The sequence below is a fragment of the Diplotaxodon limnothrissa genome, linkage group LG19, assembly GCF_057381915.1.
Source record: "Diplotaxodon limnothrissa isolate DT_005_m linkage group LG19, D_limnothrissa_male_GT1.1, whole genome shotgun sequence".
In the NCBI taxonomy this organism is placed as follows: Eukaryota; Metazoa; Chordata; class Actinopteri; order Cichliformes; family Cichlidae; genus Diplotaxodon; species Diplotaxodon limnothrissa.
This window is the reverse complement of record NC_140614.1, coordinates 8,681,449-8,696,932: the sequence shown is the minus strand read 5'-3', so window position 1 is coordinate 8,696,932 and position 15,484 is coordinate 8,681,449. Positions and strand designations below refer to the sequence as shown.

General features: G+C 42.8%; 1 protein-coding gene across 1 annotated transcript in view; it reads left to right on the top strand.

Annotated features, from left to right (window-relative positions):
• The window catches only part of gfra4a (GDNF family receptor alpha 4a), a 166,884-nt gene that overhangs the window by 133,915 nt on the left and 17,485 nt on the right, over nucleotides 1-15,484 (top strand). Inside the window, exons 3-6 of the mRNA XM_085342986.1 lie at nucleotides 1,595-1,675; nucleotides 10,155-10,494; nucleotides 13,928-14,037; nucleotides 14,926-15,060. Of these exons, the coding sequence (XP_085199112.1) occupies nucleotides 1,595-1,675; nucleotides 10,155-10,494; nucleotides 13,928-14,037; nucleotides 14,926-15,060 (666 nt within the window). The remainder of the gene's footprint in view (nucleotides 1-1,594; nucleotides 1,676-10,154; nucleotides 10,495-13,927; nucleotides 14,038-14,925; nucleotides 15,061-15,484) is intronic.

The window sequence follows — 15,484 nt, the reverse complement described above, 5'->3', positions numbered from 1 at the left end:
ATCGGAATTGAGCATTAAGACCTGCAGTGTGAACATAGCCTTAGAGTGCTTATCAGGTGGAACCAGGTAATCTTCCACAGCACGCACAGTGGTTGAGAATCACTGCTCTACTGGACTGAGATCTGGTCACTCTTCATCAGATAATCAGATTAAGACAATTTGACCTTTGTGACATGACACAGTCAGGGTCAGCAGGAATACTTAGGTGGCACGTGAACGATGCTAAAGATGTCTAAAGTGGGCCAATAAAACCATTACACCAACAACAACAACCTGAACCACTGATTAGATTTTCAGCCAAAGGTCCAACATCTGATCCTACGGTTCCAGTGTCACAGCAGAAATCAAGACTCATCAGACCAGATGTGGTAAAACACGATTGTTGTTGTTTTCACTTTATGGTTTTAACTTGTGGAAGCAGCAGTAATCTGTGCTCAGTGACAGATGTTTCCAAAAATGTTCCTGAGTCCATGCAGCGATATCTAAGATATAGTAAAGCACTATACAAATACAGGCCATTTACCATCTACTAAAGAATCTTCACACAAGGATCTGAAGATCACAGTTATTCAAAGATTTGCTCCTTTTTCTCCTTGTGTGAAGATTTCTAGCTGGTTTCTCTGGATCTTTGAGAGACTTTACATTCCACAGATGACAGAATCCAAAAATTATTTGGACTAGTTGCACTTATGAGTTAAGAACCCATCCTTCCATCCATCCATCCATCCATCCACCTTCTTCCGCTTATCCGGGGCCAGGTCAAGCAGCCTATGCAGAGAAGCCCAGACCTCCCGCTCCCCGGCCACCTCCTCTCACAAAACAGCCTCCACCAAGGCGTTCCCAGGCCAGAGATATAATGTCTCCAGCATGTCCTGGGTCTGCCCCGGGGCCTCCTCCCGAACCCTCCTAAGTGAATTTTGCACTACTCATCTGCACCTATAGTCCTGTCTCAACTTTGTCTCTTTCCTTCCTTGTGTCCTTTCCTTGTTTTCCCTGTTCCATTTACCCTATTTTATTCTTCTAGAGTTTTTTATTTGTCTGTTTACCTTTGATTTGAATTTTTAGCTTGTTGTTATCTTTCATGGGTCTTAAATCTCTTATTTTTCTCTGTGCCTGACTACCTTCATGATGTCCTGCTTTTGAATCGGCTGAAGAATGTTTCTAAACCATAATACATTTTTTTACAGTCCGTGTTGCAAGCATCAAACTACAAGAAAATCCTTCTTTTGTAAACATTAGATTTTGTCATGTTGCCTTTTTACTATTTTCATTGAAATTTTCCATTTAAATATAATTCAGGGCAGCTGAGCTGTGGCATTAAGCCGTACATTGTGTGATGGTCTAATAAGGTTGTTGAGCACTGTGTGGTTGATTTTCTAGCAACTTCTGTAACTAGCTAATTTCTAATAGCCTGTGGTAATTTACACAAATGTGAGGGGTTTGCATGTTTTGCAGCTTTGTGCACATCTATAGCTTTTATGAGTAACACTACATCCTTCAACAGTGTTACACGCTGGGATTTAGGACTTTGCAAAAATCTTTAAAAAGAAGAAAAGCCATTTAGCTAACTACTCTCTTTCCTCTGTGTTGGCAGGACTCAGCCTGGTGGAGAGCTACCCATATGAACCAGAGGAGAGGGGCACTGACTACGTTCGTCTGGCCTCCATCGCTGCAGGTAATCAAATGAGCAGTTACTGCCTGGCCAGGGGGGGAAAAGTCATTTAAGTAAGTTAAGTATCTATTTTTAAGAACAAAAAAAGGCTAAGTGGGTTATACTATACTACGTGTCAGAGTAATAACAGATCAAGTTGTGATTCTGCGTTGTTTTGACAGAGCAGATATGCAGGTGGTTTTGTGAAGCGTTTGATGAGTAACAGTCTCACTTTGCTTCTGTCTTGCCTCCGAGCCTGTGGGCAAGCTGCAGGGTTGGTATGTGCTGCTGTTAGCCCCCAAGGCACAGATTAATTACCTATTTACTTAATGCAGCTGGAAGTGGGTAAAGAGCTGAAAGCCAGAGTGTGAAGTAATGACAGAAACAGAAGAAAAGAAAAGAGGTTACATGGAGAAAGAGACAGAGGAGGCGAGAAAAAGAAAATGGCAGAGCTGTTGACTCATATAAAAAACACTTTGTTTTCTTCTGGAGGAATGGAAAAGACAGAGGCTGCACAAAACTGACAAGTTGCTTTTTTTCCACTGCAGAGGACGTGAAGTTAAGTGTTTTATGTTTTTCTGACAACAGTTACACTCAGAGAGTCTGTGAATGTAATGACTGAAATGAAGTGATTTCTATGGAAGGTATTCATGCATTACAGCAGAGTATAATGATAGTTGTCATGATATACTATCAGGAAGAACCTGATGCACCTTTTCCAGCATAAACCCAACAGGTCAACGAGAAAATGAACCAAATTGTCTTGAAAGAAGAAGAAACAAAAGGAAAATTGGTGGGTTTAAAAATTACCACCACAAAATAATAAATGTTAGAAATGTTAAATATGCACTGCTGAGTAAAACACGTTTTAATCAAAGTCCAGCATCAAATCTATTAAACCTTTGTGATATTGATGTGGTCAGTTAAGTAGCAGAGGGGATTGTTAATCAGTTTCCACTGCTTTGGTGTTAATGACATTAACAAGAGGTGAACTAGAGTGGCAACAATGAGACAACCCACAAAATCTGACTCTTTTTTTTTTAACTAGTTTTGCATTTTGGCTAGACTCAGTGTCACTGCTGTTAGCTTGAGGTGATACCTGGCCCTTACAGAGGTTACACAGGCAGTCCAACCCTTCCAGGATGACACATCAATATGTGCCATCTGCTGTGTCTCCCAGCACAGTCTCAAGAGCATGGACTAGATTCCAGCAGGCAGGCAGTTCATCTAGGAGAGCTAGACAGGGACGTAGAAGGTCCTTAACCCATTACCAAGACCGGTATCTGCTCCTTTGTGCACTGACAGAGCTACAAAATGACCTCCAGCAGGACACTGATGTGAATGCCTCTGACCAAGCAATCAGAAAAAGACTTCATGAGGGTGACCTGAAGGCCCAGCGTCCTCTAGTGGGCCCTGTGCTCACTGCTCAGCATGGTGGTGTCTGATTGGCATTTGCCAGAGAGTAGAAGATTCGCCACTGGTGTCCTGTGCTTTTCACAGATGAGAGCAGGTTCAGCCTGAGCACATGTGACAGATGTGAAAGGGTCTGACGAAGCCAGAGGGAACGTTTGACTAACCTCTACAGGTTAGTCAACAGCACCCTGACTGCCATCAGGTATTAGGATGAAACTGTCAGACGCTACACTGGTGCAGTGGGTCCTGATTCCCTCATCAGGAACGACATTGCCTGGCCTCATGTGGCAAAAGTATGCAGGAAGCTACTGGAGGATGAAGAAACTTCCAGAGACTTTATGTTTCTGTCCATCCAGGTTACCCCTCAGAGAGCTCAGTGATGTCCCGATCCAGATCTGGGAGGAGATCCCACAGGACACCATCCATTGTTTCATTAGGAGCATGCTCCGACATTGTTAGGCATGCATGTGGGGGCCAAACAAACTACTGAGTACAGTTTTGAGTTGCTGCAATAACATTTTGGCAAACTAAACTTCCTTGCTCTGATAGTTTCCATTTCATTTAACCGATGTGGCGTTCTTCTGTTCCTAACACATACTCAGTCCATATCAATATTGATATCTGGCATGATTTTTGTTTCCCATTGAGATCTGATGTATTTTTCAAGTGTTACTTTAATTCTTTTGAGACCAGTACATTAATATAAATATTAGAAGTCTCTATGTTTTTACACAATTTTGTACTATTTAGGTATGTGGCGTGTACACTTTAGTCATGTACAGAGGTGAGGTGAGGTGAGGAGTGGAGTGGAAGCACTCTGTGCCACAGGAGGTTTCTTCTTCCCACAAGCTGTAATATTTATTGTATTTATCATGGGATTTAAAGGTAGTTCTATATTTTGGCATCCGGTAATACCAATGAGGGATCAGTGTCAAATACCAATTTCATGTTTCCAAACCTGAACTAATGCAAGTTGACACTGGTAAACTGTACATCCTCTTTTCATGGATGGGAAAGCATTTAACGGTGAGATGAGGGCAGGTCAGGCCATAGTTTGCATAATAGCCTTAAAGGTAAATTCAGGTTATGTAACAGGTAACAATGTAACTGAATACAGAGATGCAGAGCATGGCTTTTCCTCTAAATGGAGCTTTAGAGTGAAGACCACAGAGCATACAAGCTGGTTTAAGATTATAAGAACACTATACTAAGTAATTACTACCACCTGTGAATGCAGTGACTTGTATAAAGTAAAAAAAAGTATCAACTCTATACTGTAACCAGACATGTACTCCCCCACAGCAGAGCTACTCTGCACAGCTTCTCTCATTTTCAAGGATCTTCCCACAACATCCCAGCCAGCTTTTTTCAAACCCACTAAGGATCTCAGCGGTGCATTATAGTGGCGATATCAGCTCAGCACCATTCATGGCTCCCAGAAATGCATAGTGCATGCTGTAACATTCACCTTCATCTCCTTAACCAATTCATTTTCTTCGGGCTTGTTGTGCATAATTTAGTGAGATCACAGATTAGGCAAATTGGATAAACCGCGCTCACCTGTTTGCACGAAACTGTGTTTGCATCTGTAAAGACTGTAAAGAAATGCACACAAAAACCATAAGAAATACCAAACAATTCAGGTTTAGTGCTTGTCACCTTTTACGCGTGATCACATACATATGCTGCTTTTTTAAAACGAAACCTCTCATCCTGGGCTGACGTGAATTACAACAGCACCAGGCCCGCGCTGTAACCGCGTTCTGGTAAATCTCGCTCCAGTACCTCCACAAGGGGTCATAGTTGACATCCGTGCCATGCATCTCGACAAGTCAACTGCCAAAACAACAAAGACGTGATTAATGGATGTTTTTCCGCCCTTATAGCATCGCTCCTCAGACAGAGTAATGACCCTTTTTGAAGATGCAAGTCAGAGTCCCAGCTCATCATATTTAGCGAAATATTCAAATAACAGAACAGTTCAGCCTTTAACAATTAATCAGTTAACTAAAGTCAACTCGGTGATGCTGAGAAAAGGCTTTCTGTTGAAGCGCAGCAGATGTAGGGCAACAAGAAAGAAACTTTTTTTAATGCGTCGTTGACCCGAGTGTGATCAGTCCTTTTGTCCTCACAGCGATGCTTCAAGTTTGTCACAAGCTTTGTAAAATCAATCAGCCTTTTAGATACAAACCTCTTTGGAACAAGAGGCACTCTGAGATCACAGGCGTGACAGATGATTACTTTGATTATAAAACATTATGTAGGAGTAGGTAATGGATAACAGGCAGTGATTTGTAAATAACTGGACATGAATACCTTGAGCCTATTATATACTATTATAATACAGGATATTTCTTAGTAACAAGGCAACTCATTCTCTGTGTCTTCACAAAGGTTTCTTTAAAGATATAAACACATTTTGGGGTCAACTTGAAAGAAATGGGAAATGTAAAAGTGAGGTCAGAGGTCAAATTTGACCTGATATTTGGATGCTAACTATAGTGTGAATCCCCGTACGCCAGTATCATTTCCTAAATCCTGCCAATATACACAAAGCAGAAGACGTTTAAACACAGTTTTAAAAGTAAAAGACATTTTATTAAAGTTTGACCTTATTTGACCTCGACGAAGAGAGAAGAGGTCAAAGTTCCAGAGTTTCAGAATCCCCATATCCCCTGTATACCTATTTATTGTTAATACAAATCTATGTGTATATATTGTAATTAGCATTCTTATCACTCTGACCTCCAGATCAATCTAAAGACCTTGAAGGTCAGAGGTCAAATGTGGCATGATATTTTAAATCTTTATATAAGATAAGATAAGATAAGATAAGATAAGATAAGATAACCTTTATTAGTCCCACACGTGGGAAATTTGTTTTGTCACAGCAGGAAGTGGACAGTGCAAAAGTTATGACGCAAAAATTAGAATACAATAAGAATAAATACAGTACACAACTGTACAGAATAGAATAAAATAATATACTATATACAGTAGAATAAAATAGAATAAAAATATACAATAAGATAAAAATAGAATACGAATGCTATATACAACTGAGTAAAAATACAACGATGCCAGAAAAGATTATTGCACTTAGTGTTATTGCACATGTGTGGATGTGTGTGTTTGTTCAGTTAAAGTCTTTGTTGTGGAGTCTGACAGCAGTGGGGAGGAAAGACCTGCGAAATCTCTCCGTCCCACACCGTGGGTGCCGCAGTCTCCCACTGAAGGAGCTGCTCAGTGCTGTCACAGTCTGCTGCATGGGGTGGGAGACGTTGTCCAACAGGGATGACAGCTTAGCCGCCATTCTCCTGTCACTCACCACCTCCACTGGGTCCAGAGGGCATCCTAGAACAGAGCTGGCCCTTCGGATCACCCTGTTCAGTCTCTTCCTGTCCCCAGCAGAGATGCTGCCGCCCCAGCAGACCACACCATAAAAGATAGCAGAAGCCACCACAGAGTCATAGAAGGTCTTCAGGAGTGGGCCCTCCACCCCAAACGATATGTTACTTTCTATGTGTTGACATTACACACCTCATCTGTGAGAATGATAGTTTCAAGTTATGAGGCTTTTTGTCTGTTTTCCTTGAAGACCTTGGTGGATTTACGGCAAAGTTGAATGGCTTGTTAATATGACCCCACTCTACACCCCTACAAAGTTTTATCAGAATCCATTATAAACTTTTTGGAGATTATATATTGGAATTTCAGGAGCGGGACCACGCCTCCAAACACGCTCCCTCCGGCTCTCATCTACGTGCTCCCAGTTCTGCAAGCTGTCATTCTCGTTTACGTGCCCCTCCCTCCCTTCCCCTTTCAATTCTTTAACTTCTTCACTTTATTTAGTACATGTGGATCTGCCAGGCCTGGGAGCCGTCGCCAGTCCCCTTCGAGGCCTTCCCCCAAACCGCAGCTCAATTCATGTCCAAGCGTTCACCTTTACCACTAAAATGCTGTCAAATCTAAAATGAGGACGTGGGCCCAGTGAGTGAATTGAGCTATTATGTTTACAGAAAGTGACATGCACGCACTCATACGCTACCAAAAAACTTAGCAAAGGTAAGAAGAAAATGCTTGTGTTGTGTTTCCATCCAGATCAGCTGAACAGTCATTGTTATACTGTGTAATATTTCAAGGTGGTCTTTAAAAAGGCTTCTGTTTGTGAGATGTTTGTGTAATAAGGATCTGACCACGTTCAGAGACACTGGTGGCTTTAAAGGGAGAGAAAGCGAGAAAGCTTACCGCAGAACAAAAGAAGTTGAGAAGTTTCACGTGGCATAATCCACTCTTTCTTTCACATCCTTTAAACTACAGACATTTCCACGTCACTTTTTCAAGCATGCAGTTTGCGATTGTGGGTTTTTTTTCCTTTTCTTTTTTTGGACACACATTTTTTTTGATTTTCATAGACAAATGCTGGAGTTTTCCTTTAAGGCTTAGGTACTTTACGCTCAGTTGCTTTCTATTTTTCAAATCCATTGTGCTAGAAGGATGGTGCCAAAACAGCTGAATGTGTCACTGTCCAAACACAGAGAGACTGGCACCACGTAATTAAAATTTAGACACGTAATCCTGAACATTACAGAATCTGGTGTGAGACTGGATAATAATCCTCGGTATGTTCGATCTACAGTCGGCCCGGTGGCAGCGCCGGGCTGTGGGTAACTTTTGGATGCGAGTGCATGACACATAAGTGTGCTGCATGCTCAGCGAGCCTCCTTTGAATAAATAACAGGTTACAAAACCATGGCGTGAAGGATTTCACACTCAAGCGTGTGGGAGTATTCTCCTCCCCAAGTATGCAGATACTGGATCCAGTTTTCCAACCTGCACTCCACCCTTGCCCTCCGCTGGCTACTTGGTTAAGCTGGGAATAACCTGTGCTTTGCGATGGGTTGTTTGCCTTCTCTCTGAGGCCATTCATATTTTATATGACAGCTTGGTGAGAGTCAAACTCACCAGGAGACGCAACTACAGGCACTTTACAAACTAATGAGCAGCACTATCTGCCAGAGGAGCTGAGCGTCATCATGGCCGTATTGACTGGAAGGTCGCTTGGGAAAAAAACACACACGCACACATATAATGATGGATTGGGAAATAATACAATGGGGAAAAAAGGTGCTTATGAAAGGGGTTTCCACTGCCTCCACAGAAGGTGGCTCATTACTCGAGAAGTCAGCAGGAGCATGGGCACTGAGGGAGGCAGAGATGGACAAAGTTGAGGAAGAATGGATGGGAGAGAGAGCTAAGCAGGGGAAGGGACGAGACAGATGGAGTGGGGGCGATAGCGGCATCGCGGGTGGCAGGCACATAGCGAGGGAGGAGGGCGGCGAGTAGGGCTGGGTATCGTCACTGATTTCTAGAATCGATTCAATTCCGATTCACAAGGTCCTGAATCGATTCGATCCACGATTCGATTTAATTCAATTTAATTCGATTCGATTTAAATCTGGGAAATTTTGACAGTCAGAAATATTATAATTCAGATCAGTACATTTACATATTTTTGTGTCAATAAAAAGGAAGCTGACACACGCAAGACTTTATCACAGGTGTAAGCGTCACAGCAGATGCCTTTGTGTCAAAGTAGCTGAAGATAAAACACAGAAAAACATGAAGGTGATTTTCCTGGCCTGGGATTTTATAAAAATATTCTACAGTACATCAAAAACGAAAGAAAACCATTAATCAACATATGAACATTACCTCTGAAGTTACAGCGGTTTTATTAGAGACACGGTTAAGCGTTTTGCATTTTGAATAATTTTAAAAAGTTTAAATTTGTTCAGTATTGAACGGCAGAAATGAGGTTTTCTTTTCGGAAGAATGTAAAAGGGAAAAAAACAGCGGCTGACAGCGCTGTAAACAACAGTAGACTGGTGCGTAACAAGCAAGCGAATAATGAAGAAAGGGAAACTGTTCTTGAAGTACAGAGAGAGAGAGAGAGAGAGAGGGGGAGAGAGAGGGAGAGAGAGAGAGAGAGCTGTGCATCGCGGTGGAAGCAAAACAGTAAAAGTCAGAGTGAATTCATGACGATGTTTATGTGAATCTTCTTTTGCTGCTGGTTCGGTCAATATTGTTTGGAGAGAGATCAAACTAACAGCTTTAGAATCGGCTCATAAAGGGCGTGAACACAAAGTGCGGACCCGCCGACAGATCAGAATCAGCAAGCTGTCGGCTTTCAGCCCCGACCGTGTCCGTGCCGTCGGGTGAGAAAGGCGACATCTCACTGATTCTGATCCGCGGGTCGCGCTGTGTGTTTAAGTCTATGTGCAGAATCCGTGTACCTGCTCTCATTTACTGTCTTAACTGTTTGGTGGTTCTTGAAATTTTGTGAGATGTCACCAGAGATTCTGGCATTTCGGGCAAAATAAATTTATATTAAAAAAATCGATTCAGGATTTTAATGAATCGATTTTACGTTATCCAAGCCAGAATCGATTTTAATCGATGAATCGATTATAAAAACCCACCCCTAGCGGCGAGGGAAGGAGGGAGTCAGGTGAGTGAGGAATGGGCCCAGATGTAGGGAGGGAGTGCTGGGGAGATGGATAGATGGATGAAGGGGGGAAGGAACAGTAATTACAGGCCTTGTTGTGCGGCTGGAGAGATGGAGGAGCAGCTTTTTCAGCGCTGCCACTCTGCATTAACCCAGCAGAATGAAATATTCAGCCATTAGGCCTTGGCTGAAACACATCCAGTGCCCGCACTCATACAACATTTAGACACCATTCATGTTCTATGGTGTTCTATTCATTACAGGGAGGCCTGTTACATACAATCATCATTTTGGTTTATTTTCTTCTTCAAGACATCTTGTTTGGTTTTGTTTGTTTTTTGTTTTGTTTTTTTTTTTGGTTTTTGGTTTTGTTTTGTTTTGTTTTGTTTTGTTTTGTTTTGGGGGTTTTTTGCACTTGTAAATGCAACTCTGCATCCGAGTGTAGAGGTGAGGGCCGGCGAGTCGATCCTAACTCCAATTAGTGCTTCAAATCATTTGTAAACATTGCTTGAGATTTGATTTTCTGCACACGAGGATGTAAGCCTTTCTGCCGCTCACTTGTGTCTTCTTTCTTCCTTTCAGAGTCTGAAGTGACGACAGTGAACCGCTGCCTGGACGCTGCCAAGGCGTGTAACATAGATGAGACGTGTCAGAAGCTTCGTACGGAGTACGTCTCCTCCTGCATCCAGCCGTCTGCCCGCTCGGGGCCGTGCAATCGAGCAAAGTGCAACAAGGCGCTGAGGAAGTTCTTCGACCGCGTCCCCCCTGAATACACCAACGAGCTGCTGTTCTGTCCCTGCACCGACACAGCCTGCGCAGAGCGCCGCAGGCAAACCATCGTGCCGTCCTGCTCCTACGAAGACAAGGAAAAGCCCAACTGTTTGGCTCAGCTGCGGATCTGCAAGGCAGACTATGTGTGCAGGTAGAAATGTGAAAGAAAAAAATCTGGTCTTACATGCTGCCTCCTGCTAAAAACATTTCACACATAATTTCTAGAGTTGACATCACTTTTCACACTAAATTGAAAATCATTTTCAGCAGCTGCGGCTTCTATTAAAGGCTCACAAAAGGTCTTTTTCCATATTTTGACCTAAAAGTAAAATCACTTTGTTAAATGTTTCACGTCATGGTTATCACATCCTGCTCAGACGCTTATTCAGAACACTTGAAATAACTAATCCAGGACAAACGGATTGATTCAGAAGGTGCCCGTTCTTTAAAATGATGCTCAAAGACTTAAAACTGAGATAAATGTTATCTGACGTGTAGAAGCTGAAAGTAAACTCCCACTTAAATGGAGAAACAGGCTTTAAAGACTGTATCAGCTTATCGAGTTCTTTTGTTAAACTTGTTGGTAAACACTCGCCTGAGGTTACTGACACATCGCAGATCTTCTTTGATCTGTCGGCTCTTGAGGAAACTATTTGAGTCTTGCCTTGTCGTACGCTTTTAACACCAGCTTTTTTTTTCTCTTTGACTTTCTGCTTTTTACGATGAAAAATTTAAAGCTTGATTCATTTTAAATGACAGGGCTCCTGAATACCATAACAATCACACAGTAACCGAGCGGGGACACGAGAAGAATAATGCGATCGGTAGTTTCTTACATGGAAATTGTAGCCATTAATTTTTGACCACTAGCTGAAAGACAAGCTGCACATAAAAGAGGTTTGCTAAAGTGTTAGCAAACAGTCCCCACACACACATCAAGAAGACATAGAGCAGTTTTATTATTTATGATCATTAGCATCAATATAATTAAAGTTTGGTGTCTAGGCTCCAAGGCCAGTGCACCCAGAAAAAGTGTTGCATGCAGAAATCTGAGGGTGTGGAGCGGACGGGTGGATGTCCGCTTCAACCAGAGAACCTTCAACCACTCACCTAAAAAGAAAACAAGACAGTTAAAATAAGATAAAGTAACACCTGATTTATTGTACTGCTCAAAAGGTTTGGGGCTACTTAGGGAGGTCTTTGTTTTTGAAGGAAGCCACTTTTGTTTAGATTTATAATATAACTGAATTGAACAGACATGTGGTAAAGAACAATTGGAGATTCATGGAAATCATTCAGTGTTTTCAGTGCAGCGTGGACATAGATGTAACTTTCCCTGCTCAGTTAGCCGAACGCAACTGTATCCTGTTAAAAGGCTAATTGATTATTATAAGAAAAAAGCCATTATCATCTTCTAGTTGGGTGCCGAAAACATCACCTGCTGTGGTTTCAGTTAGTGTCATAATACCCAAACAAACAAGTAATGAACCCAGTAAAAAAACAACTCACATAACGATGCATAATGTTCCTTTTACATAACTGGAAAAACTGGCTCTTACTAGAAAAAACAAGCGAGAGGCTGTGGGGGGGAAACTGAGCAAGAACAAAGGCACGTCAGAGTCTCCAGTTCGACAAACAGACCCTTTATAGGTTCTCAACTGGCAGCTTTATTAAATGGCGGCTGCAAAACACCAGTCGAAATGTCAGCAGTGAAGAGGTAACTCCAGGATGCCGGTTGTCTAGGCAGAGTTCCAAAGAAAAAGCAATAACTGAGAGCGGCCAATAAAAGGCAAAAAGATAAAGACGGGCAAAAGGCGCACAGACGACGGAATATTGGACGAAAATACTGATGACAGCAAAACAGGCTCGCCAAGTTTGATTCCGACTACAGTTTACTTCATAACTACCTCTACAGTTGGTGCATTTGGTCAACACTGAGCAATAACAGCCAGTCTTATTGACCACTGAGGGAACAGAGCCATGCTTTATTCACCGCCTTTCCCAGAGTACACGAGGTGTTGAGTGTAAACTGTAAGGGTTTACTGTCCCATTAGTGACTAAGCTGACGAGTTTGCTGACAGGTGACAAGCTAAGTTGCAAGTTGTGTCATGTTGATTTATTTTTTCTGACCGAGTACAAGATGTGGCGTCATCGTCACCGCTGTCTGGTTTAATTTGAAGTGCTCTGTTGATGGTGGCCTCGCTCGCTGACTTTCCCTCAGGACAATAAATAGTGTCGTGTATATCTTGGAAGATGTGTCTGGCTAGGGTGATATGTTCATTTAGATTTAATTAGTCAGTTGTGTTTAATTAATGCAATTGTTATACTCATTAACTGTGTTTAATTAGCTCAATTAAATTCTGCATTCATTTTCCAAGTGAAGCAGCCATGTGAAATAGTCATTATTGAAACAGCCTTTCTCACTGGGGATTCACGCATGGTTTTCCTGGCAAGTTGCTTGGAAAAATGTTTATTAACAGCAGTGAAGACATCGTCAGGATCAGAAAATAGTTTGTAGAAAAAGTGACCCTCCTCGCATGGTGAGTCATCTGAGAAAGCTTAGTTATCCGGCGTTTATGTCCCCATGTATGTGACTACCAAAGGATTTAATTCAAATTTAAATGGGTTGTAAAGCGTCCAGTCAGAAAACTAACAATGCCTTATGAGGTCATTAGGATTCATAGGGTGTGTTTCTCCCAGGAACACGGAGTTCTCAGAAACATCCAGTCAGCCTCCTCTTACTGACAGCAAATGGTCGCCAGCATTTAATCTAGTTCCTCTTCAAATGTCAGGAAGACAAAGGGCTTCATCTGTCACGGCTATCGATCAGGCATTATTCTCCACTGCCGCCCCGACGGATAGAGCATCTCAAGGCCCCTGCACGGCCCACCAATCGCGCACCAGTCAGCCGGCATTAACTGGCTGCCTGCGGAGGATGCCTTCACTTAGCGCACAGCCTATGAGTTTTACGCACATCATTACAATGACATGACAAATGAGGGCAAAGTGGAGAGTTGTGGTGCCCTGAGGGGATCCCGTCGCAAATGCCAATGATGCAATATGATGGCCTCGATAGCCTCGCACGATGACGGTGATGAGGTTGGATGTCTGTGCGGCTGGCAGGAAAGGTAAGGCGGGAAGGCAAAGCTGCTGTGGGAGGAAGTATTTATATGAAAGATCCATATTTGTCTAATCTCCTCGTGGCCAGGCCTGCCAGACAGCACCCACAGTATTAAGAGAGCAGAGCTAAGGCCTATCTTTGCCCCTCATTGACTCTTTACAGCCTGGCAGCTTTCCAGAAGACGACTGCCAGGGAGAAGAAAAAAAAGGAAGAAAGAATAAAGGGGGATGAATGTCACCATGGGTGACTGGAGTAGGGTTGAAGTGCTGTAGAGCGGGAGATCTTGAAGGGCAGAGGGAGTTGTTACGGGGAGCACAAGCAGGTAGATGAGCGTGGTGGTTTTCAAACCTACATTCTGGGGTTAGATGAGAGAAAGCACCAGCGCTGGCCACCACTCATTGACATGATGTGTGCAGCAGCCAAGCACAAGTAAATGATGGATGGCATGTTATTGCTCCCACAGGTCTCGCTGGGCACAGTTCCAGCATGATTGCCAGCCCTCCGAGCAGAGTGCCAGTGGCTGCAAGCAGGAGAACTACGGGCAATGTCTGCTCGCATACACCGGCCTGATAGGTAAGAACTAAATCTTTCTGCACCAGCTCCGGCTCGCCCACCTTCGGTGATAGATTGGGAACAAAAGGTTTTCGAGGGAGGAAGGCCAAGAGCAGACAAGTGCGCTGAACAGGGCTCAAAAGAATGAATCAAGGATTGTGATGAGGAGCGCGCTTTAGGAATCGATGAAGTGCTGATTAATGTGGCTACAGCGTGCCCAGCCAAATCGTTGGCATTATAAGTAGTGCAATTACAACTATTGACCGCTGTTTTGAGAGAATTATCCCTGACGTGACAATGAGCGGGACTGGGTAGAGGCGCAGAACACGGCCTATTGTGCTTCGTACAAAAACTTACTAACTAACCTGCCCGTCTGCACATTCACTCCATTTTCATCCGTTCCTCTTTTTAAATTCCTTTCACTTTCCCTCTCAATGAATACATTTACATACGCACTAATAACTCAGTCTTAACATGATTAGGGCAATGCCGGGATGATAGAAATTGCCATGTAAATGCCTTTATTTGATTATCGTAATCAGAGTAAGGTCATAATCAGGCTAAGCGTAACAAGATTAAATCAGCCAGAATTCAGCTCGAATGACATCAAACTTCTCAGTCAGACAACTTTTTGGGGGGTTTTCTTTGGAAACTGCAGTTTTTATGAGGCGCTTACGAGCAGAGTGTTGCACGGGGAGATGGGTGGAATAGCTTGAATAACAAAAAAGATGTTAAATATTCCGCACAGTTCGGCTAAATCAAAGAGATAGCTTCCTTTTTATGCGAGCTCGCTTAAGGTCAGATTCAATCACTGCATCGTAAAGATAGTAATGTGAGGAGATGTGTTGGCTCAGTACGCCTGTAAACATACAGAAATGTGTTGTTTTCCACCTCTCCTGCCCTCAACAGGAAGCACAATAACTCCCAACTACCTTGACAACTCCACCTCCAATGTGGGACCCTGGTGCTCCTGCGCAGCGAGTGGCAACCACAGGGAACAATGCAGCGACTTTCTCACTTTTTTCCACGACAACATCTGCCTGAGTAAGTAACAACTGCAAAAAGAGAGACCTCTGGCAACAGAGAAGCAATTACAACCCAGACTAAGAACCAGAGCAAGTGCGAGAATTAAGAAAGTCTAGTTGTGAACAGAATAATCTGTGACGCTTTTATTGTGGTGCAAAAATCCCTTTGATGTTCTGCAACCCACACGGGAGTCAGGCTTTTTTGTACATAGATGAGAAACAGAGCAGACAGAGGGGTAGTCATTACTTTACTTACTTACTTACTTGCGTTTTCACTTGAACTGTGTTGAATAGAAAATATACACTAGACCTCTTGAATGGCACTTAAAAACAAATATCAAATTAGCCAATCACATGGCAACAACTCAACGCTTTTAGGCATTGAGTTGCTGCAATGTCAAGATGACCTGCTGAAGTTCAAATCAAGTATCAGAATGATGATT